The sequence below is a fragment of the Hipposideros armiger genome, unplaced genomic scaffold (genome assembly GCF_001890085.2).
Source record: "Hipposideros armiger isolate ML-2016 unplaced genomic scaffold, ASM189008v1 scaffold_10, whole genome shotgun sequence".
In the NCBI taxonomy this organism is placed as follows: Eukaryota; Metazoa; Chordata; class Mammalia; order Chiroptera; family Hipposideridae; genus Hipposideros; species Hipposideros armiger.
Genome location: NW_017731360.1, coordinates 5,570,547 through 5,595,418, shown reverse-complemented (window position 1 = coordinate 5,595,418; position 24,872 = coordinate 5,570,547). Strand labels below are relative to the sequence as shown.

General features: G+C 48.9%; 1 protein-coding gene across 1 annotated transcript in view; it reads right to left on the bottom strand.

The window, feature by feature from the left end:
- The window catches only part of PHC2 (polyhomeotic homolog 2), a 97,610-nt gene that overhangs the window by 24,560 nt on the left and 48,178 nt on the right, over nucleotides 1-24,872 (bottom strand). The window contains exons 2-9 of the mRNA XM_019657610.1: nucleotides 23,513-23,719; nucleotides 21,255-21,413; nucleotides 20,121-20,198; nucleotides 19,542-19,706; nucleotides 17,649-17,801; nucleotides 16,193-16,505; nucleotides 4,403-4,818; nucleotides 3,959-4,124 (exon numbers count right to left, since the gene is read on the bottom strand). Coding sequence (XP_019513155.1) covers nucleotides 3,959-4,124; nucleotides 4,403-4,818; nucleotides 16,193-16,505; nucleotides 17,649-17,801; nucleotides 19,542-19,706; nucleotides 20,121-20,198; nucleotides 21,255-21,413; nucleotides 23,513-23,665 — 1,603 coding nt within the window. The 5' untranslated portion in view covers nucleotides 23,666-23,719. The remainder of the gene's footprint in view (nucleotides 1-3,958; nucleotides 4,125-4,402; nucleotides 4,819-16,192; nucleotides 16,506-17,648; nucleotides 17,802-19,541; nucleotides 19,707-20,120; nucleotides 20,199-21,254; nucleotides 21,414-23,512; nucleotides 23,720-24,872) is intronic.

Here is a 24,872-nt window from a genome sequence, read left to right as displayed (position 1 = left end):
GCGCTTCCTTTGTGCGGCCGCGCTGGGCCCGCCCCGTGCCCTCCCACCCCGTCCCCGCCCCCCTCCGCAAGGCGCTGTCTGGCCTGCGGCGGGTTAGGAGGACAGATTTAGGTTCGGGAGGCGAACGCGACGCCACGAGGATGGCTGCCCTCGCCCCGTCAGAAGTCCTCAGTGGCTTGGAGGTTGGGTCTTCCGCCTAGGCCAATTCAGAGGCAATAACAACAACCATCAGTAATTGAGTGCTTAATATGTGTCAAGACCTCCATGCACGCACTCTCAGTGTTCACAGTAACCTTACAAGTAGTCATTATCCTCTCCACTGGGAACTGAGGATCAGAAAGGTTAAGTAATGACCAAAGTGACCCACCTACACCTCCATAAACGGGGATAATGCCTACTCTTTAGGCTTACTGTGAAAGCTAACTGAGGACATTTATGTAAGTTGCCGGCATTGCCTGGCATACATAAGGAGTCCAATGTTACTCCTCCTTAAACCACTCTGGTTTAAACTGAATTGTGGCGAAGCCCATTCATTCAGCAGATATGCTAGGAGATGTGGAGTTACAAAAGACTACAAAGTGACTCAAGTCTCACCCTCCCTCCCAGGCTTTAGGCTGAGTAGACAACAGGAATCTCTCCCCGCTTGACTTCTCTCTATTCCCAACATTTCCCCATTTTCTTGCCTTTTTTGAGCATTCATAACCACCCACCCCCACCTTTCCCCTTCAGGCCAACCTCAACCCTTTTTATTTGTTTCCACATTTTACATTTATTTTATAGTTCTTGATTGTCTACTTGGCTCCCTTTCTCTTTTCCCCATTCCCTTTCTTTCCTTTCTAGTATTTTTCAAAAATTTAAAGCCTCCTTTTATAAATATTCACATTTCCTCCCCTTTCTGCCTTTGCATTCCTTACACTTACGTTTTATAAATGAAGGTAACGTGGGCTCGACTGCTCAACTTCTCTCTATGTCCACACTTTCTGCCTCCCTACCTTTACTTCCACTGCTCCCTCCTGGAATGCCCGTTCTCCAGTTCTGCATGTCCAGGTCCTACCTATCTTTCAAGGTCTAGACTCAAGAACAGTGGTCGACAAACTACTTCTGTAAGGGACCAGACAGTAAATATTTTTGACCTTGCAGGGCATCTGGTCTCTGTTGCAACGACTTAGCTCCACTCTTCTAGCAAGAAAGCAACCACAGATAATACGTGTATGAATAAGCGTGGCTGAGTTCCAATAAAACTTTATTTATGAACCCTGAAATTTGGATTTCATATAATTCTCATGTATCATGAAATACTATTCTTCCTTTGATTCTTAAACATTTTAAAATGTGAAAACCATGAGTAACCTGTGGGCTGTACAAACACTGGTGATGTGACGAATTTGGCCCTTGGGATGCAGTTTGCCAATCCCTGCTCTACAACAATGCCACTTCCTCTCTGTAATCTATCCTGATAATCTCTACTTGGTAATAACTTTTCCCTCTTAGAGCATTTACCCATAATCCTTTTATGGCATTTCTCACATTTTAGTTTTTATTGTACTTTTTTTCTGTGCATTTCTCATCTTTCCCGGTAGACCTTAAGCTCCTTGAAGATTGGGCACAGATCTTATTTCTCTTTGTATTGCCTCCCATCCCAGTGCTTTGCACAGAACAGACATTCAAACATGTACAGAATGGATATACAGTTAAGTCTTGGGTGGTTGACAATTGATTCTACTGTGCAAAGCTTACTTCTTTCATGAGATAGTACCGCAGGAGCAGGATGCTTGTTATGTCAAGATGGATATCATCTTGATTAGATTTCAGGAAGAGATTTTTGAGAGCTTTATAGACAAGGCAGAGAAAGGTGAGCAAATGTTGGTTCATTCAAGGGTTGTTGATAACAATTACTTGAATAAAGAATGTTGGTTATCACCAACCTGCAGACAAGGCAGGTGTCCTCAATCTGGGTCCTATTCAATAGTTCTATCAGCAAATTGGATAGAGACAAAGAAAACATGCTATATAATATACAGATGGCAAAGTTAAGCAGAGGAGTTCGTATAATAACAAAATTCAGAAATGAAACATTCCTGCTCCATCACGTAGTCTCTCTGTACTTCGATTTTCTTATCTTTAAAATGGTTCCTACTTCAGAGGGTTATTATAAGGATTAAATGAGGAAATACACGTAAAGCCTGGCAGAGAGAGCTCAGTAAATGTTAGCTATTAACTATTACTATTTTCTTGCTAGGCTGGAACTATGGGCTAAATTCACAAGATGTGGGGCCATGAGTACAACGTCCCGACAAAGGAAGGTGAGGGAGTGACACTTGGAGCCAGTCATGGTATTGCCCTTTCATAGCTGTGTGACCTGGAGCCTCTTCAAGCTTTTGGTTTCCTCCTCTGAATAATGGGGACAATTTCTCTCTCAGGGTTACTATCATGAGTGAGTAAAGGAAAACTTAGAACAGTATTTCTAAGTAGGTGTTCAACAAATTTTAGTTCCTCCCTACCATATCATGCAGATTTTGGAAACAGTCGTCCTGTCCCTTGAAGGGCTTATAAAGCTAGCTAGGTCCAGGTGCCCACCTATGGTGACTGGTGGATTTTTATATTTGGAATGAATGTGCTTAATTTTGGGGATCACACTTTAAGAGAATTAATGAAAAGGTAGAAAATACAAGAATGACCAGAATGGAGGGAATGGGGGGTTTAGATACGTGATAGGTGAAAAATGAAAAAAAGTCTCAGATATTTAGTCTTGGGAATTCTCTCTCTCTCTCTCTCTCTCTCTCTCTCTCTCTCTCTCTCTCTCTCAGAAAGAGACATAACTGTCTACAAATACTATAGGAGATGGACTCTGTTACAATTTACAAGACAGAATCACAACCAGTGGTAGAAGTTCCAGGATGACAGATTTGGGCTTAATTTGAAGAGTTACTTTGCTGATAATATAGAGAAGTTCCACAGTGGAATGGGCTGCTTTTCAAAAATGGCAAACGCCTTATCTTGCAAGTGTGCCAAGAGGATGGATGATCGCTTTCCTTTTACTTTTTCAAATGTTCTTTCTCCATATTACTTTTTTCCCCTTGTCGTTGATCCCATCCTCCATTCATTAAAGGACATTTATAACCTCCCCCACTCCTTTGTCCTAAAATAATTTTCTTCTCATTTCTCCTTCTTCAGTTTCCAAACTCCTTTTCTCTTGGCTATCCCCACCCCCACCCCAGCACACAGTCCAATGACTGGAACTGCCTCCCTGAGTTGTAGGTGGCCCATGGCTCAGAACGTTACTGAGATCTGGGCCAAGACGGCTGTGTACACTGGCAGAGAGGGGAGGGAAAGCAAACAGACTGCTGTAAAGGCAGAGGTACTGCTGTGACTCTCCCATCAGGGTAGAGGGATGCAGCAGAGGGAAACCCAGGTCATGGAAAAGTCCACTTGTCACTGGACACTCACAGGCAGGCAGACGGGGATCCCAGAGCTGAGCACTGCTCCTTCAAAGATGCTTTCCATGAGCTGAACTCATTCTGAATCCCCTTCTAGCTTCCCCTAGGGACTTCCCTTATCTTTGATCTACGCAGCCATCTTGTTATATTTCCTATTTCAAGAACTCCTTCTCATACCAAATGAAGCAGAGAATTGAGACCACTGGAGACCTGCCTGAACTCTCAACTTGGCATATGTATATGTAGATTCATCTGACAACAATGATATGTAAGCCTTAGAGTCTGGATCTAGAACTTTCACGTCTCCTTTGCTTGCTCTCCCCTTTTACCTTTATGCCTTCTGGGTTTTTATCCTTGGTTCATCTCTTTTCCCCCGTTTCTACCTACCCAGCTTCCTTGTTGCCCCTTTGGACTTTCAATAGTTTCCCCTCCCATTCGAGATGTCCAAGTGAAATGTGCCAAGGGGTGACAAGGAAGGCCGCCTCTCTCCCCTCTCCCAAGGGCCCCGCTACACTTCATACCGTGAGCTGGGCACTGCTGGGTGTTAGGGCTCTTGGGTACAGGCAGGCCACCAGGCATGGCAGTGACGATGGCTTGCTGATGCGGTGATGGACCAGACTGAGTCTCAGGTACACTCTTCTCCCCAGGTACCACTTCCTTCCAGTCATCTGGGGTGCACTGCTGTGGCTGTTAAAGGACAGAGATGCTCTTCTCATGAATTGCCTTTTACATTCTGGACACGTCCCTTGTTTCTGTGGAGCTTGGGTAGAAGGCAAGGACATTAAGATTCAGCCGGCCCCAAATTAGAGAGAGGCCCCTTTTCTTTCTTGGACTACCCGGAGAGGACTTCACCACTCAGCCCACCCAGAAACACAACCAAATGGGGGCTGTGGGATTGCCTGAGCTGTGGACCCCACCACGCCTTGCCCCATTTGTTCCCTGAACCTTGGGATCACCTTACTCACCACTGGTGAAGCAGGCTGCAGCTGTAAGATGACAGCTGAGGCGTGCTGGAACCTGCGTTGAGGGGTGTGGGACAGGCCCTCAGGATATCCATTGTGAGGCCCCGCGTCTGGCGTGGAAGCGTGACAATGCTGAGTGCTGCCAGGCTTGTGCAGGTTGGCAGTGGGACATTGGAGAGGCAGGGTGGACGTAACTGGGCCTAGCGGCATGGCGTGGGCCTCGGGGCTGGGCTGCAGGGCCACACTTGGAGGGATGGAGGCAAGCTGGGGGTGGGACTGGGCCTGGAGTACGGGCCGTGACTGCTGGGGCTGCTGCTGCTGTGGTGCTTGCTGTTGCTGCTGTTGGATCACAAACTGGGGCTGCAGGTGCTTCGAAGATGGCTGTGATAGGAGCTGTTGTGGCTGTAGCTGAGCATAGGCTGGAGGGGAAAAGACCAGGTTACGTGGCATGGCTGGACCTCGTCTTCTGCCATGTCCCCCCAACTGTGCCCCTCCCACATCCACGTAAAAAAGGCTTCCCAAACTCAGTGTCTCTTGCTTTCATCTTTCACCTGGAGCCCGGCCTGGTCACTGCCATGACCCAACTTTCTCCATTTTCTTGCTTTCTTCCTATGCTGAAACATTAGGCCTTTGGCTGTCTCTCAAAGCCCAGTGCAAAAGTCACCTCCTCTGCGAAGCCTTCCTTGATCATTCCTGCTGTTCAGAGAAATGGATTCTCTAATGTCCCGTGTTCGCGCTCTCCTCCATGCCCTTTACTCACTTTTCTCTGTGCCTGCAATGCATGCAGCCTCCCATCGCCCAAGCCAGTTCTGTCTGGCTAGTTCTTATTCACCCTCTGGCTCTGCTCAGGCTGGCCTCCTCCTGCAAGTGCCAGTTACACACAGTGGTGCTCAGACTCTGGTGGGAGGCAGACCAGGGCTGAACGACCAGTTCCTTCTGTTACATACTGGGGCACCTTGGGCTAGGTGCTTAACCTTTCTAGGCCTCAGCTTCCTTGTCTAAAAATTGGAAAGAGGAATAGCTCCTGCCCAGAAAGTCGTTGTAAGGATGAAATAAGAAAAAAAACTGCGTGAATAAAATGGGAGAAAAATGACATACTGTGCATAGCACAGTGCCTGGCTGCACACAGTCAGATTCCATCATTTCTAGCTATAATTAGAATGATTATTTCAGTCCTGGTTTGGGTTCTCAAAGTACCCCGGGCCTACCTCTATCATAACAACGTGAACCACAGTGGCTATAATTGTTTTTTAGCTGTCTTCCCTTCTGGATTATGAACCCCTTATGGTCAAAAACTATCGCGTATCTCTTTATCCAGAATCTCACGTAGTGCCTGCCATTAGAAGGGTGCTAAGTAAGTAAACTCATTGTCCTGGAGTGGAATTCATTTATAGCCATTTGCTGCTAGGCTTTTCTTCCTCCATTTTAACCAGACTGACTCTTTGAGGTGAGGATTCTTATACTTTTTCTTACTCCCTACAGCTTCTAGCTCATGCCTTGTATACAGGGAGGGAATCAGGAAATTCAGCTCAGAGATCAACTGCCCTAACGCCGCTCCCTCTCTGTCTAGGGGCATCCAGGCCAGCTTAGCATGAGGCCCCGCACAGAGACTCCCACAGCTGGAGAGCCAGCAGAGAGAAGCACAGAGGGTCACGGCTGGAAGCTCACAAATGGATTTTTACAACTAAAGGCTCCTGGCCAATGAGGATGAAGGCAGATTCTGGGTCCCGAGCTAACATTTTAAAAGGATACTGTGCCGCGTACAGGTGCAAAGCAAGCAGATTTCAAACTGAGTGAAGGGTGGTACCTTCCTGAATTTTGTCCATTTACATGCAAGTTTCCAACTATCTCATCACAGCCCAACACAGAATTCCAAGCGGACCACCGCCAGGAATAGAAAGGAAAGGACGGAAGTAAGAGGCGTGAAGGAAAAACGAAGTGGTCCTTGCTGACTGTTGTAGGCAGAGAGAGAGGGAACAGGATCGCTCACAGGGTTACACTGTGGCTGCCGATCAATGATGGAAGAGGGAAACTTGGATGGCGATGAGGTTTGGAGAGAATTGAGCTGGGTTTGAGGTGATGGTGGAGTGTCCAGGTGGAAATTGCCAGCAGGCATTTGGTGATTATAAATTGCCCCTGACCCCAACCTAAGCCTTGGCTCCTAATTCCACACTGAATAGCTCAGAACTTAACAACTAGGCAAAAATTGTTCATCAGGCAAACTGCTGATAAGGCACGTGAGAGATACTGGAGATGCCACGCTGTGTCATTAGGCTCTGGCAGCCAAGAAAGTCTGCAGAACGATGGGCATCCTCACTGCAAACTCAAGTCAAACCTTTTCTCCCTTATCACAGAACCATGCATTCCTGGCTTGGAAACAGTCACTCCAGGGGCTGCCCATCTGAGGTGCGAGCTGGAGATGGTGCAGGTCAGAGCAGCTACGAGGATCAGTGGCATGTCCCACTACTCGCCCGCTCTGTGGCCTGAGACGGGTCCCTTTCTTTCTAGGGCTTCAGTTTTATCTGTGAAACAAGAGGTTTGGGCTAGGTGATCCCACAAGTCTCTTTCAGCTTTACGATATGATGGGGGTGACTATCACAGGAAAAGAGTTTAAAATTCAGGATTTAAATGGTGGAAGAAAGGTTAGCGACGAAAAATGTTCTAGATCTCTTTAGCATAAAGAGTACAGTTAGGGACAAGACACATTTGTTTACCAAGACGGGGAAAGGCAACTGCTGGCCTCCTGGGCCTCTATCCCTGGTCCTCCCCTCCTGTCCCACCCTGTGCAGCTCATGGAAACCAAAGGCAATTGTTTTAGAACAAATGATAATAGTATATGCCAAGGCTGGAGACAAAGCTCTTGAAAGCTTAGATAAGTCCATAGGTCAAAGGCCCCAAGGTGTTTTCGGTAGAGTATACATCCTTAACCTTTTGAGGTTAATGAAAAGCAAGTACCATGATTTAACTCCAGCATTATCCTGGGTCGAAGGTCCTTTTATTTAAAATATTGCAATGGCCTTCTAATGAGTCTTTCTGATTCCAGCTTCTTTTCTCTGTAATCCACCTTAGGACGACTGAAAATTAATCTTCCTGGTGCACAGATCTGATCCCTGATTAGAAGCCATCAGGGGCTCTCCTTTGTCTGTGGCTGTCTGGAGTCTCTGCCGTTCAAGATCTTTTTACAATACAAACTAACATTTTAATTTTTATTATTTCTTTGAGCCAAGCAGTCTTTACTGTTCACTGTCCCCTGGACAGAGCTTATGCCTTATCTCACACTGTCTAGAGTGCCACAAATCAGCTTCTTGTCATCCTTTCCCTGTCCTTTCTCTGAGCTGCTTGGAGGTCTCTCTGCTTTGCACAGCCCTCAGAGATGCAGCATTTCCAGCAGTGTGGGCTCTAGGGTCAAACTGCTTGCATTTGAATCCCAGCTCTGCGACTGACCAGCAGTGGGATGCTGGCAAGTTACGTGACCTCTCTGTACCTGTGTCATCATCCTTAAAACGGGGGTAATGATGATACCAATCTCCTAGTTATTTCAGTAAACGTCTCATCTCCTTTCGTAGGCAGAATGAACAAGTGAATGACGACATGGGACAGCTCCAGATTGTCTGTCCCACAAAACTTGTTCCCTCCAGAGCCAAGTGGATGAGATGGGTGTAGCCCCACAGACCATCCGGGTTTGATCTGCATTCTGGTTTCTTGAAGACCCTCCTCCTGTCCAGCCTCTGCTCACTACCTTCCTGCACTAACCCTCAGCCTACCCTAACTGCTCTGCTCCTTATCCATGAAGCATCACACCCCTGTGCCTTTTTGGCTTCAATTTCAGTGCCTCCATTTTCTGGAGTTTCCTCCTTCTGCTGCAGGGATCTAAGGCATAAGCTTCTCTGGCCCAGGCTCAGCTCCTGTTGTCTCCCTCTTTGCCTTAACCTTCCGTTATGGGTTTTCCCCTGAGAACTCCTGAATGCTTTTATTGTTTGATTCATTTGTGATTTAACATGTACTATCTTGTATATGTATTTCATAGATTCTTAAAAATGGATTCTTATGCCCCCCATTTTAACGTCTTCTGAACTGGGATGCATAAACAGCTGATGATGTCGGTTTAATTGGCAGTACTTCTCTTTCTTAAAGTTAAAAAAGTAACGGTGCATCTTACAATCAGTGGTGTCTTAGGTTAAATTAAATGGGAATACTTTCATTCTTTTGTGTTTATTTCCTATCTATCCAACCAGACTATATGGCTTTTGAGTCAAAGACATATTTTATGTTTCTGATTTTTCTTAATTAAAAGATGTGCTTTAATTTAATTGGAAGGTGTTTATGTTTCTTTTACCTTCCACATTATCCAATATAATACGCTACCCGTTTGTAGATGCTTAGCAAATGTCTGCTACCGATTGTGGTAAGTTCAATGAACTCTTCTCCCTCTCCCAGCCCTCCCAGCTCAGTTAGGGGTGGTGAAAGAAGGCATTTCCCACTGAAGCCATGATACCAAGGAGGCCACGTCACTCTTCCCTATAGTTAGGACGGGGCATATCAGTTTATGAACTATTAATGCACAGAAATCTCTTTGGACCTTTCTTCTTATTTTTTTCCTAAGGTCCAGAAGCTTCGTTTCTTTCCTGCACCCACTTTGGCTCCCCCATGCCTTGCTGCTGGCAAGTTCATGGCTTCCAAGGAACAAAGGAATCTCTGCCAAAGCTTTGGAAGGTCTCATCAGCTCTTTCTGCTATGGAGCAGAGGAGGGGCAGGCCTGGGGCCTGCATGAATTAGGGCTCAGCTCAAAGGAGAGACTCTAGGCAATAGTCTGGTGCGCTAAACTTGAACAGCCATCTTAGAATCAGAAGCCAATTCGCTGCTCCCAAACCACTGGATGTTAGCAACAAGAGGATCAAGATCCCCTAGGCAGGGGGGTTGACTGTGAGGGGTTACTGACATGCCCCCTTCACTGCATCCACTGTTAACTTATCAATAATTGATCTCTATTGATCTCAAGGCTTCAAGTATGCAGGAAACAGCTCGCTCTTCCAGAAATGCTGGGTCTCCTGTCCCAAAGTATATGGGAGCTGCAAGCGTCCCCGTCCATCCCAGGCATAGGCTGCAGGCTTGCCTTTACACTTATTTTTCTAGGAGTCAGCAATAATTAACTAGCGTTTGGAGCTACTGGAATATGGGCGAGGGGAGGGTGCCTGTGAGAGGGGAGGCGTAACTTTTTACTACCCACAACTCTACAGGGTTTAGAAAGTTAAGAGATCCTTTCAACCATTCATTCACTCAATAAACATTACTAAGCACCCACTACAGACCAAGCACTATGTTTGGTGTTGGCTAAAACATGGTCCCCAGAATAGATTACAATTTAGTAAAAGAGACAGCTGGTAAACAGATTCTCTCAGCATAACTTGGTAAATGTTATGATAGGAGATAAGCACACACTACTGAGAACACAGATAAGGGGAGTCAGCTTGGGGAGGAGAGCAGTGAAGGCTTCCCAGAGGAAGCGTTTAGCACGATTCAGAGTTAGGAAGGTGATAAAAGGAACAGCATGTGTGGGAAGACTTGAAGGTATGAAATCCCATGGTGCCTTCAGGAACCTACAGGGCATCCTGTCCAGCTGAACCCAGGGTGTCTACGGCAGAGGAGCCAGAGGAGGAGGCAATTTTAGGTTGCATCTAAATGATGTTAGCACCCTCAGGAGGCTGCTCGTTTCCAAAGATGTCTCATATGATCAGGCCTCAGGGAGTAACTAAGGTTGACTCTAGAGGTCAGAGTCTGATATACATAGATGAGGAAGCTTCTTTTAGGAAAACCGAAAGCAACAGCCACATAAATCTTCCATGATGCAGTCCCTGTGGGCTGAGGATTAGGAGGACTGAGAGGGAAAGCAGAGCGAAGGGAATTTTCCTTGTAACAGGAAACTAGGTTATACACACAGGGCTGCCAACTGCAGGGGCATTCTATGGTGGTCTACCTATGCTTTCATGTCTCAGGCCTGCTCTGCAGCCACCTGGCAAAACTACCAAATATCCTCTGTGAACAGGATTCCTTATTGGGCAGCTTGGAGCATTAAAAAAGAAAGTACCCCACCCTTGGCAGAGGGATGATAGTACTGCATAAGTAGCTCAAGGCATGGGTTTTAGAGTCAGACAGATCTGGTTTAAATCTCGGTTCTGCCACCTTTAGGCTGTGTAGCCTTAGACAAATTGCTTAACCTCTCTGAATCTTGATTTCCAGTTCTGTAAATGGTACTATATTCTACATAGAGTAGTTGTATCAAACGGACTATTATGTTTAAACCACAAAGAAGTTCACTGCCTTTGTGTATACCTAGTAGGAGCTCAATAAATGGCAGCTGGTCTTAAAATACTACTTGCTATGTGTATGTTGCTTTGAACTCCTCAAAGCATTTTTATAATTTGAACCTCACGTATTCCTTATAATAATCCTTTGAGGCAAATGGGCAGCATTTCCCATTTTACAAGCAAGAACTGGGGGTCATTTCCAGTGACTTCTACAATGCCGTAGGTTAAGGGAAAATCGAATGCCTTTGACAGAGGAGGCATGGTGCCTTGCATATAACAAATGCTCAAAAAATGCTGCTGGGCGAGTGAATAACCCAAGTCAGTAAGCACAAATGAAAACAGCAAGGCTTGCAGGATTAGCGGGGACTGGCAAGCCCTTTAGAAGTAATCTTTGGGGGACAGACGACGAAGGGGAGTATTATGCCAGAAGGAGGGAAGTAAAAGGTATGTGACAGGTCAAGGCAGTCACAAAGAGTGGCAGTGGGGGAGACGAGGCTGAGGAGCCGTGTGAGGAAGCCACGAGCGATTACAGTGGTTCCATGGGCAAGGAGGGGAGCGTCTCGAAGGTTCCCACGGAGCCAGTCGATCAGAAGCCATTAACGTGCTATTTATTGAGTCTCTCCCATGGACTAGGCAGTGCAAAGTACGCAATGATATTTCCTGATAAAGTGGGAAATACGGACAGAGTGAAGGGTTTCTACACGAGAAAGAAAGAACATCTCCGAGGAAGATGACTCTAGCCGCCGTGAGCAGGACATCCCGGCCATCAGTGACGCCTCTGCCGTGAGCCTACTGTGTGCCGGTTACCTCATTCATCTTTGCCATGTGGTAAACATAACCATCTTTGTTTTATAAATAAAGAAGTTGATGTTTACAGAGGTTAAGTAACTTGATGATGGTCATAAAACTAGAAAGTGATGAAGCAGGGGTCTGAACCTGGGTGTAACTCAGAAGCCATACTTTTCCCCGTCGTAACACGGTGCTTCTCTGGTGAAGGAAAAGGAAGCCAAAATAAGCCCGAGGCTGTGAGCCTGGGGTATAGGAATGCCTTGTGCGTGCATGCGTGCGGGCAGCGGTAAGGAAGTGGGAAAGGGGGCTTTTCCATAGAGGAAGACTTCCAGGTTTTTGGTTTTTTTTGTTGATGAATTGTCCAAATTTTAAACATGCCTATGCAGGTGGGGTGACATCCAAGTGGGAATACCCTATAGACAGCTGGTCATGTATGGGGAGAGGGGGTGAGGACAGGGATGGACGCATGTGGAGAAGTCACCTGCGGACGGGTGGTAGGTGTGTGAAACGTAAGAACAGACGAGCTTCCTCTGGGGGGGGTAGGTAAGTCAGTGTTGGAATAAAACACAACGAAGTCAGGGCTGAGGTCTTGGGGGGCAGGGACCGGGAGGAGGAGCAGCAGGTCCCACCTACATGAACAGATGGTCACATGCACACATGGCTCTCTGGGTGTGGGTGCTTCCCCTGCCAGCTGAGATAATCCTCCTTCTGTTCAGTTTTGGAAACTTACTCATTTTTTTTCAAGGTGCGACTCAAATTTCCACAACCCCCTGCTGGAATTTAAACTTGTTCATCTCTGTAACTCCCATAGGGTTGGCATTATGTTTGGTACATAATAGGTGCTAAATGAATATTTGTCGAGCTGAACAATGAAAGAGAGAAAAACTGTTTGGGGGTGACAGTTATTCTGAGTCATAGCGTCTTCATTTGTGAGATGGGATAATCATCGTTAGGATGAACTGAGCTATGTAGGTAAGGCATTTAGTGCAGTGTATGCAATATGGCTGTTCACTCATTGGTAATTACTATTACTAGCTGGTGCAACCATGGAAGTAATATATACTCGTGTAAGAAGCCGAGGGTAAAGAATTTCAGGAAAGAAGAATGCTCAGTGGCTCCAAGGCCCTTTGTGTATCAAGTCAGCTCTCTCTCTCTTTCTCTCCCCGCCCCCCCACCATTCGCATGCGTGCACACCCATGGTGACGGATAGTATTAAGCAAAATATCAAACTCTTCCACTGAATCCTGTGGATGTTCTTCCCTAATATAAGGAGGAGATTCTCAGTCATCTAAATTTGGTCCTACGGTGGATGGCTGAAATGACTTTCCCGCTGGTTACGTGATTCTAACATCAAAATTGTTAGATAACAGGCCCACCTGCGTGTTTTGATTCTTACTGGATTCTCTAAGTAAAAGTGTGTCTACCCCCACAGTTTGGCAGCTGCTTCAGGAGGGGAACATGGTGCCCAAGATTCCTGGAATAGGCCAGCATGCCTCCCGTTGTGCAGCCTATCAGAGACAGAAATCACGGACTCCCTGACACAAACCCCCCTCTGTGATATAACAAAGCTGCTGTGTGGCAGGCCTTCCCAACAGAGAATTCTCTCTCCTCCATGAGACCCGAGGAGGGATAAGAAGACAGAACAAAGCCCTGGCATCTGCGGCACGATTGTGTGAAAAGGGCCCAGGGTTTTCAATGACCAGAAAGTTCACTTTTATCACAGCATCTCCCTCCCGGTCAGCGACTTTCTCCTCACCTTTGGGCCTGAGTGTGCACCCAAGGCCTCGAGTGTATCCACTAGAATGGGAACTCCAAGAGCCGAGCCTCTTATCGGGAGCTGTGGCCAGCTCCCTTAGGACTCAACTTCCCTGGAGGCCAGGCCCATGGGACCTTGCTGCCTGCCTCTCTTCTGCCCTCCGTTGTTCCGTCCCCCTTGTCACTGAGAAGCCCAACCTCTTAGGCTCTGCTCTCCGCCCCTTACTCCCCTCCCCCACCAACCAACACACCCTTTTTCAGGGCATAAGGGACCTTTTCTATTTGCAGAGCCTAAAGAAGCCGGTTGCCAAGGTGACAGGAGCAGGAACAGCAGGGAGCTTGCTATGGGGGAGGGGCTTTGCCCCCAAACAGCTGTCAGTGGGAGCAGTCCCAGCTGGGACTGGAGCATTTGCCTGCTCTGTGAGGAAACAGTCCCCAGGAGAACACATTCCCTTCTGCTGTACTCCCCCTACTGTCCCCCCCTTTCCCACCGCAAGTCTCCACTGGTTACTTTCCCTGGGGGCAACCAGCCAGACAGCTCAAAAAATGCTTCAATAACAAACAAAAAAAGTGCTCCCCCCCCACGCATGCGCACACGCTCTGCCCACTCAGTTCATTCACAGTGGGCTGGTTGGGCAGAAGGCCAGGAGTTACCTCTGCCTGGGGAACAGTGGAGCCCAAGGCAGGTGCTGCTCCAGGCTGCTCCCCATCAGGTCATAAGGGTTATTTCAGTCTTTTTTCTTTTCTTTTTTTCTCTTTTTGTTCCAGAGGCCCTGAGAGAATCTGCAGCATCCTAAACCTCCCAATGCCTTCCATTTGGGGTGGGAGGAGTGAGGGGTGGTGGGTGGAGGGGAGAGTGGAACCATAGGGTTTACTGAGATGAAGGGGTGGGAGAAGAAAGGAAGAACAGAAGGGGATGGAGGGAAGCAAGAAAAATGCAAAGCCTACTGATTTGCGTCTCTGGGGAGAGGGTCTTTGTGGTCTGCAGCTCACAGCTGCTCCATAGAAATGTCTGTGGAACCACTGGTCTTTGTACTGCGTGTAGCCACATACTACTAGTCCCAGGACCTCAGCCTGTAACTCACCGGCGTTCACCTTTACCAGGCTCAAGAGAAGAGAGTCCTCCCCTAGACTGTAAACCCCAGAACAATCTTAGAACCGTCAGATTCTTTGAGCTTCGTTTGGGTCAGGAATAAGAAAGGCCCAGGAAGACCCAAATTACTGTAAGAACTGAAGAGAGGCAAATATGGTGATAAAGAATCAGGATCTGACCCAGCCAGACATGCAACTGGTTCCCAGTTCTGCTGTAGGGTTTGTAGGTTGAATGAGAAGGTAGAAGACATGCTAACATGGGGTCTGTGCTCTAGTCCGAGCTGCTAACAACTCACTGTAAGAACCCCAGTCTTTATGCTCCTGAGCCTCAGTTTCTTTTCTCCATAAAAGGATGAGGCTGGACTAATCTCTGGAGAAAGCAATGCCAGAGAGAGAAAGACACCTAGAGCCACAGGGCAGTGAGACCACAGCAGGGAGGTGCCTTCCTCAGCAATGTACTGACCACTGGGAGGCAGAGACTTGCCATTTGTCCTTGAAACCTCAAAAAGGTGAAATAAGGACTTTAACTCAGATTCCTCCCAGTTCACTGTCATTACACACTCGACTTGTGCTTTCTTCTATCTGTCTGGAATACCTTCGCCTATTTGTCTGTTGGGTAAACTATTCAGGCCTTAAGACTCGTGTGCCATTTCCTCGGAGGCGCAGCAGCTCTGACCCATCCTGCCTGGCGCTGAGATGACCATCTGTGCTCACGCTTACGAGTACTTCATACTTCCTCCTATAATAGAATTTATGAAATTGAATGGATTTGCTTATATATCTGGTTCCCTCCTTTTGACCACACACTCTAGGTAGGGAATCATATTTTGACCATCTTGGTTAATCTAGAAATAAGCATGTAGTAGGTTTTCAAAAAAAAAAATAATAGATTGGATGGTCCGGATGAGGACAGAGGGTCAGTGGTTGTCTTAGGGATGTGACCAGGGTGATTCTTCTCGCTTTAATGCAAAGCCATGTGGTCCACCACTATATTTATTCCTGTGCTATAACAGCTTGGGCTTGTTCTTTAGACTGATAAGGGGCTCTAGGGCTCTTGGCAGGTTTTCTCATTACAGATGGCCTGCGAGAGGCAGTGCTGGGAGTTTCAGCAGGCAGGGAAAGGAGTGTGGCCCCAGGAACACTGATTCATCGCCTTCAGAGAGCTTGCCTCACAAATAACCTGCTGGATTTTTTTTTTTTAAACCTGCTAGATTTACCCTCACTAGCAGCCTTTCTTGGCTCCTTGCCCCATGGCTGGCTAGTGCCTCGTGTTCCTATAGCACTCAGAGTCACCTCTATCACAGCGCTCATCACACTGCACTGCATTGCAGTCTTCAGTTTCTCCAGGCTGTGCCCTCCTTGGAGGGCGGGGCCCCAGTCTTATTTATCTTGGCATACCCCAAACTGGCAAGTATTAGTCAACAAATGTCTGTTGAGTGATGAGAAAATAAACTTCTCACTTCCTCATCTCCCTGTGTGGTTCTTACATGCCTCTGGCTAGCCCGTATCCCTTTCGCTGACTCTTGGAGACTTTCAAAGTAGCCCCACTGCCAATGCCCGCTTACTCAAGGTGAAGAGCTATGATTGTATACTCTGAGATTCACCATTGTGCCCATTGTGAAGGAGGACTCATTTATTCCAACTGATGTGGATTTCTTTAAAGCTAGACTAGAAGCATGAAACAGAATCAGGAGCTGATGAACACCGCAAGATTGGAAGAGGGGAGAGAGAGAGATACACACATGGCTAGCATCTTAGCATGTCCATGGGGAAAAAAAAGTTTGAAAGTTTTCCCTGCCCCACAGTCCTCCTGGGTTTTCTGGGATAGGATCCTTCTTCCTGGAGTCCTTACCTGGTGCAATGAGTGGGTGGGTAGCCACAGCGGGCACCATCCGGCTGAGCCCAGCCCGGCCCTCCAAGCTCCCTGGCACACTGCTGTTACCATCTCCTTTCTTGAGTGGCTCCATCACGCTGTCAGTCATGCCAGGCTTGGCACCTGCGGGGGAACCCTGAGCAGTGTTTCTGCCTTGTGATGGGGTAGGCAGAGGCTGGCTACCACCTGGTGTGGGTTTCAGGGCCAAGCTGGGCTGGACAGGCTGAGTGGGGGTAGGGCCCGAGGCTGCTGCAGCTGGTGTCTGTTGTGTTCGGAGGGTCAAGTTCTGTACCTGGAAAAGAGGGATCTATAAGAGTTCAGGGAATGTGGCCAGGAACAATGCCAACACACAACTAAGGTAGGGAAGGGGTTAGGGATGGACCCAGGAATGGCTGAACAGGATAGTGGATTGTAAAAATCAAAGAGAAAGAGAGAGAGATTGAGTTAGGGGCTGAAAGAGAAACCAACAGCAGGTCGAGTTTCTAAAGGGGACAAGAAAGAGTGCTGGTGATTAGATCCATCAGCAGAAGAAACTGAAATCTGAGAAGGGCAGACTGCCTAGGCTGGGGCAGGTTGGGCAGGGAGGCTGGCTCGCTCTCCCTTCTGTTACCTCCCCACCGCCCCCAAACTATCAGGATGGGATGCATACCACTTAGAATTCCCAGATACATAGAGGCACGGGGCTTCCCACACTGGAAAAGGCCAGGGCACATGTGAAAGTTAACTGACCAGCAAAGCCACCAAGCAAAGGATTATCTTGTTCTCAGAATAAGGTTTACAGGGGTTTGGGCCGCTTATTCAACCTGGTCCCTGGTGCCCTCTGCTGGACACACGGAGGCTGTGCCAGACTTGCATCCCACAAATCTCATAATCTTATTACCAAGTGCTCTCCAAGTGGTCCCCATTCTGTGGCCGGGGAGGGGAGCGTGTTCATCTCCCAGGCTGCCCGTAGACGCTTTACAGCCACAGCAGTACCTGTGCGCCCACAGCAGAAGCGAGGGACCCAGGACTCATCTCTGCTCCCTCTTCCATGCCATTTCCCCTGATTCCTAGAGGTGCTAGCGTGTGTAACCAGAGTGGGATTTTCCACTTAAAAAACAACCATAGCAGCAGAAGTCACCCTGGGGCGGCTCTATGGTACCAAGGTAGCAATGACTGCCCATTCATTCCTGGCAGTCATGCTTGCCTCAGCAGGCCACTCTCTGACGCCTGACCTACGTTGAGGGAACAGAGTCGAGAGTGGCTGAGGCCTTCCCAACGGGGAACGAAGCAGCCAGTCTGGGAGCACTGGGCTGTCCTGTCTCCTACCTGCTTTCCTAGAAGATCCCAGCCTTTCCAAAGATTTCAAGCTCCACCAGGGCTCGGGCCCATACCCAGTACCCCTCTAGGGGGGTGCCCACCCCCCCCTGCCCTCCCACAAGCATGGAATCCTCACCTGGGCGGGGGTGGGGGGCCGGGCGGGGGAGCCAGTGCCGAGCTCAGGCTGCACAGTAGCGACGGTGGCCGTGGGCGTGAAGATGAGCTGAGGGGACAAAGGAACAGTGCCGCCTAGGCTCCTAGCTACCTGCACCAGGTTACCTGGCTGGGCCTGGAATCACAGGAAACAAGGCGCCTTTTACCTGCCCCATGTGGGCTCAGCCGCAGGACAGAACAGCTTAGCCAGGGAGCAGATATGGGGAGATGGGGAGGCATTCTGGGGCTGCACCCAAGTCAGGTTTACTGCAGAAGCTTCCACGAGGAGCTCGTCCTAGAGGGGACCTACATTCACAGGACACCCTATAGTCACTCTCTTGCTAGCATCCTGGGGAGCAGGGACCCTGGACTGAGATAGGTGCCCTAGGACAACTGTTAAGGTCTAAGCCATTCCTGAGTCCAGGTTGGGGTCAGAACAGGACTCAACTCCAGAAAGGTCATTTGGTCATTTTTAAAGTCAAATTTAGACTCGTGTGTGTGTGTGTGTGTGTGTGTGTGTGTGTGTGTGTGTGTGTGTAGCCAACAGTGGTAGAGGAAACAGAGCGCCTAGAGCTGTACTCATGTCTGCATCTCCTTCCATGGGGTGCGGGCCACATGACGGTCTCTGCATGACACTTCCACCCCTGCGGGTCCAGCTTGGTGTCACTGCGGACAGGCTGGTGTCTGAGTGCGTGCTTTCCCCAGAACTCTGTGACGTACCTACATACCTACACTAGCGCCTCTGTGTGTGTATGTCCTGCTTTGGGGAGGGAGGCAGGCAGGTTTCGTGACTCCAGTTGGGGCACTTGAGTAGGACAAAAGAATGAGCAAACTGAAGACAAAGGGGGGTTTGGGTGGCATCACAATGTGACTGTCTGGTTCCCTAGAGATGTGGAAGTCTACTCCATACTGTGTGTCTAAGAGGATAGTCCCTGGGAATTGAGCTGCACCTCAAACAATGAACCCAGACTCAAGAAGAAGTGCCGGAGCAAGACCGGAAAAATTCCACGTGTGAAATTCTGGCCACAGGAGCAAAGGCAGGGGTAGGACTCTACTGTCCTTAGGATAGTGTGTCCTGAAGAGCTCCAGGGAGAAATCTTCAGAACGGGAGGTATGAGATTGGACTCAGAGTGATTGGAGCCCAGTGTAGAGCCAGGATTACTGCCTCCTAGGGGCCATGCTGCTATTTTCCCAGGAAATTCTTCTAACTCTTAGGAAACTGTTAGGCTTCCAAGGACCTCTGTACCCCGTAGGGACAGGTATAAAGGAGAGGTTCTAGGTATGCTTGTCCAGGGCTGATGTTGTCCTGGGTACAGGACAAACAAGCCCACCTGATTAACAGTTGATAGGGTGACCCTGATTAGACTGGGGACCCAGCTAGGAGGGCAGTGGAGGCAGCGCATGTCCTGAAGCTGGCTGTCACCTTCACCAGCTGAGCTGGACCGTACCTTTGGCTCTTGAGTACTAGCAAGGACTGTCACAGTGAGGTAAGACCTCACTTTTGTAGAGTCCATGGATGTTTGTGTGCTTGTTTATCTTACGTGGCTAAGTGTACAGACCATTTGGGCACGGGCTCCTGCATTTTCTACTCTAATTTTAGGGAGTAGTTTCTGATAAGAGGACAGTTTTGTTTCACTCTAGGAGGGGAAGGAAAGGAGGCATCATGGGTAACTTTATTTCTGTTTGGAACCCCACCTGTCCTTGAGCCATTGAGCCTAGACCAAGCTCTCCCTCAGCCTTCCAATCCCCCTCCCCCTTTATTCCTCCCTTATCTTTTGCCACCTGTCCCCTAGTACTTCTTCCCCACCCTTCACTAATCCCCAGACTTCTCTAATCTCCCAGCTCCCGACTTCTCTGCCCGTGGCTGGGTACTCACCATCTGTGCCCTCAGGTACATCTGTGCTTGGCTTGCCGTCAAGGCTGGAGAAGACGTGTTGCCCAGGAGCACGGCCTGCTGGGCGATGCCCGAGGCTGTCGCTGAGTTGACACTCTGAGCCCGGTTGATGAGCTGGGCCGCTGCTGGGGAGGCTGCCAGATTTATCTGACGAGACAGACACAAGTAATAGGAACCAAGAGGTTCTGTTAACTTCGTGCTTCGCATCCGTTTCTTTCGCTCCCCTTCTCCTCTCCCTTGGTGGATTCAGCCTTCTTTCGAGCCACCTCTGGTCCTTGGGCCCTGGATCTGCCCCTAGCACTAGAACTACCCCATCTCTGGAGCATTCAATGGGGAGAGAACTGGGCTATGAACAGAGAGCCTTGACATTGGAAAAACGGCAGGGAGTTATTAAAGTAAGAGTTAGGAAGAGGCATGCACTTTTTTTTCTGGCAAGAGTCATAGATTCCAGCCATGAGTCTACATGGCTAAGGGTTCACCATAACTGGTCTGGGAGCCTACAAGCATTCTTAGCAAGGTCCCAGAGCTGTGGGCTCTACCTGCTGCCCCCATCCTACTCACCGAGGATGACTGGGTTGGGGCCTGTGCAGACACACTGCTGCCGGAAGTGCTCCCTTGTCTGTTGGCCACCAGGCTTGCCTAGAAAAGAACAATTCTAATCACTAGAGTCCCAGGTCTCCCCACATCATGCCCCAGGCTCTCACCTTCCTTCCAAGCAAGTACTACAGGGCAGTGGTAAGGGGTCACACCCCCATTCTGCCTCATCTGTGTGACCTCAAGCAAGTGCCTCAGTTTCCTCTTTTACAGAGTAGAGAAAAGCACAGTGTCTACCTTGTAGGATTGCTGAAAGGATTACACAACGCGAAACATTGACGCAGAATCACTCAAACTGTCAGCAATGGTTATCACCAAGGTTTCCAGCTCTCTTCAGCCCTCCGCTCTACCCCATTCTATCACATCCGGCTCGTTGGCTCCCAAGTGGGGCGTTCTACACACACTGTCTGGGGTGTCCAGCCTGCCCCCTCCCCTTGGCCAGCTTCTTCTCGTCTTTCAAGCGTGAGCATCAATGTTACTCCAGCAGAGAGGCCTTCCATGGCCACCCAATCTAACATCATCCTCATTACTTAGTCACAGCAGTCTGCTCTTCTCCTTCACAGAGCTTATCACAACGGAGCTATTCAGATATTTACTGGCTGTCTCCCCACTATAAGCTCCAAGAATATAGGGTCCACAGTATACTCAGTGCCTGACGTGAACTTTGGCATACAGTAGGTGCATAAGATATTCTGTCTAATGAATGAGTGAGTGAATGAATGAGGAGTTTTTCCTCAGTCACTAAGAGCAGACAGGCAAGCTGAATAGGCAATGGCCCTCTCTTGTGGACACCTCCTGACCCTGCGGTGCGGTGACATGGTGAAGAAGGCCCCTCCCACTCCTCCTTTGGCCTGGGAAGGCTGAGAGCTCCAGCTGTTCCACTCAGGAGCTGTGTGGCCTTGGGCAAGGCACTTAACCTCCCAGAGCCTCTTTCCATATTTGTCAAGGACGCCAATGACCATCGAACCTACTCATGGGGTTCCGTGAGGATCCAGTGAGAGAATGCATGGGGCGCACTTGTGCAGTGCCTGCTGCTTCTCCTCTCACTTCTGCAACTGCTAGGATTCTGGGTGGCGTCAGCGGCACCCCTCTAATCCTTACCTGCTGCACAGCCGCCAGGCTCTGGAGCTGGGCGCTGCTGAGGTGCTGCTGCTGGAGGGCGGCCGTCTGCAGCATGAGGTGCTGCTGCTGTGCTGCGTACATCTGCTGCAGGTACTGAGCTGCGGTGCTGGGCTGACGGTGCAGGGCCTGCTGGATCACCTGAGGGGGGCGGGGAGAGGGGAAGAGCCAGTGCTATGGACGGCCCTACAACCCACCCACTGCAGACCCACCGCTCCTGCAACAATGCCTGGTCAAGCCCGTCTCTTCCCACCTGCTCAGAGAAGGACACCAGCTCTGTGACCAGCACTGCAACCAATCGCCCACTCTCAGGGAAGTGGGAAGACAACTGTTTGCAAAGCTGTACACGTTTATGCCTTGTCTGTCTTGCACCTGTGCAGCACACATGCTCCATGATCCTCCCCAGGACCGTCTGCCCCTGTGTGGGCTTCCCTCCATGGGGAAGTCGAGGCAGCCCACCACTGCTCTGACCCACTCTCAGGGCGGTGGGGAGGCTCAGGGAGACACAAGTCCTTTAAGCCTCCAGTGACCTGTGTCCCAGACAGTGACATTCCCCTTCCCACCATTCTTCAGCCTGAGATTAGGGTGATTGGAACACAGGGAAGATGATGACGTCAGGGAACCAAAGCTCAACAGGGCAGAGAGAGGAGGAGAGGAAAGACAGACAACTCAGAGCGGGGCCCGTCCCAGCTTGAGCTGCACACCAGCCCAACCAAAACTCCCCCAAGGGCAACACGGTGCTGGCCGGAGCCTCAGAGCAGGCTTGGGCTGCGTCCCAGGGTCAGCCCCTAGCTGCCTGGAAAAGTCCTATGAGTCCCTTCAAAGAAGGCCCCCTTGGCCTTGCAGAGCAGGCCAATGCCACAGGGATGATGCATTTCTCTCTTATTCTTTCCCTCCCTCTCTCCATTGCTCCCTCTTTTGAGCCACCATCTCCCACCTCCCTGGCGTTATTGCCATTCCCTCTTTCCTGATGGGACTGGCTGAGCCACAGTCTCTAGGAAACAACAAAAGGCTCTTTGATCCACTCCCACTCTTTGCTCCCAACCCCTCAAAGCCTCTCCCCAACCCTCAGGAACAAGGAAAAGCAATGCCTTTCCCCTCAGCCCTGAGATCCTCTGTCTCCTTCTCATAAGCCTCAGAGACATTTCTCCCTCTCCTCACCGGGTTGTCCTCTTGCCATCTCTTTCCAATGGGATGCCCTACATGAGCCCTGGCCAGGCTTTGACCTACTCCCTGCCCTTATCTCTGCTGAATCCCAGCCCTGGATCCGGCCCCACGCAAGCGAGCCTCCAGTCTGGATCTCTCTGGCTTAGCATGCTTTCTAGGGCTGGTAGCTCCAGGACAAAACAACCACTGGGCTCGGATTTGGGGTTCTGTGAAAACAGGCTGATACACAGATTCTGCATGGGCCCTGGGGTCTCCCCAGATACCTGCACCCCATCCCAATGCTTTCACATGCTTGCTTCAGTGTATTCTCCCCTCTGAGGGGCCCGGTTTACGTGAACTCAGTTCTTTTTATTCCTGTTCTCCCCAGAATCCTTTCTTCTTATTCCCTTTACCTTGGCTTCTCTATTTTTCTTAGACTCCTGAAAGTACCCCGCCCCCAGCACCCTCACAGCAGTAGTAGGGATACTGTAACTCCTCCTCACTAGAGGATGTCACTGAAGAATTCGCTTTGGTGCAGAACACAATGCAGATGGCAATTCATGGTCACGACTGCATTTTGGATCAGTGTGTAATCACCTGGAAGGCCTCAGGTGCAAACCGCTGCTTTAGGGAAGAAGGTAAAAAGTTGCAAAGACAAAGAATTGTTTTGGCTTTCTATTTTGGTCGAAGTCTGTCTTTAAGAAACTTTGTTACAGGACAATGGTCATTTAGATAGTTGGGCTAGGTTGTGGCTGAGCAGCACCCAGTCTTTTTTTTCCTGTTTGTTATTTTTACTTGTCTTCTCTATACACTTCCAGCCACTTATGTTCCCAAAACAGCACCCTGGGATCTGAATCACCAGGTAAGGAAGGAATTTTTCTGATCTGCTAAGTATTCTCACTCTCCCCAAACTTCCTTGAATGGACCCATCTAACATCACTTCTCCTATAACTACGCACAAATATATATCCACTAACACTCTCCCTTATGCCCATTCTAGATTCAGTTCCCTGGTTATTCCATCACACCACCCTCCTGGCTAGCCCTATAGAGATGATCAAGGAATATGACCCCTAGCTCAGCTGGAATCTTACCTGCACGGTCTGCCGGTCAGGAATGCCACTGTACACAGAAATCTGGGGCCCAGTGGGGCGGCCACTTCCACCACTGCTGCTACTGACCCCGTTGGTACTGCTGGTGACACTGGCACTGCTGGATGTATGGGGGACTGGCAGCTCATTCTCCATGGCCTACAGGATGGCACCGTCAGGATACTCAGATGGTAGAAGAACAGGCGGATGCTGGGAGGAGGCAGAAAAGAAATGTTAAACACTTACTTACTAGAGAAGGCACACACATGCATGAGTTTTCCATCAGCCTCTGGGAGGACTGCTGAACTGAGACCCTACCTGTCATCAGAGGACAGGGCCAGGCATGGTCGCTAGGCAAGATTTGGAATCAGGTCTCCCTGATTCTAAAGTCTATGACCTGTGCGTTCTGCTAGAGGAGGTAAAACCAGCAAAGGAGGCAGGTTTCCTATAATGGTCTTACTGGCAGTGGTTTCAGAATCACCTTTCAACCCATCCACCTCTTCATCTTTGGGATGGAGGCCATGAACATCAGAAAACCAATCATCCGTATTTATACACCCGGTTAGTGAAAGAAAGGGGATGGAAAATCCAGAGAACAGCATGAGAGAACAAGGCAAATAAGGAGGCCATAAAATCAACTGAAGTGTTTATTTCGTTTTGTTTTGTTTTCTGGAAGAGCTTTGAATATGTTTGGAGTCTCTGCTGGCTTTATGATGTACTGTGTGCTAGCTGATCTCATGCTGGGCAGGGTGAGCCCTTTGGTTACAATCGCAGGTTTTGGAGTCAGAAAGACTTGGGTTTGTGTCCTGGCTCTGCCACTTACTAGCTGGGAAACCTTGGCAAGTCACGCTTCTCTAAGCCTGTGTCAGGTATAAGACTACATGGACCGTTGACCTCTCAGAGGCAGTTTCTGAGTCTTAGTTTTCTAATCTACAAAATTGGGTAATAATACCACCTATTTGGGGTGGTGGTGGTGACGAATGCATGGGAGGATTACTCTTTAGCCTCATTTCACTTTTCTGGCTTTATATTTTATGACGTGAGCCCACTGCCCTGAGCCGGTGGATCTGTTTTATTTCTTCCAAATACCACATGTTTATGATTATCCTGTTCTTTAATTTTGAAGACCAACTTATCTATTTTTAATTTGGTTGCTGCCATATCTAAGAAACTACTGCCCAATCCAATGTTATGAAGATTTACACCTTGATGTTCTTCAAAGAGTTTTATAGTTTTCGTTCTTACATTTAGGTCTTTGCTCCATTTTTTTTTTTAAAGATTTTTATTGGGGAATTGGGGGAAGGGGAACAGACAAGTTGCTGTCGTTTTGTTCTTCAGTCTAGTTGTGGAGGACGTTGCTTCA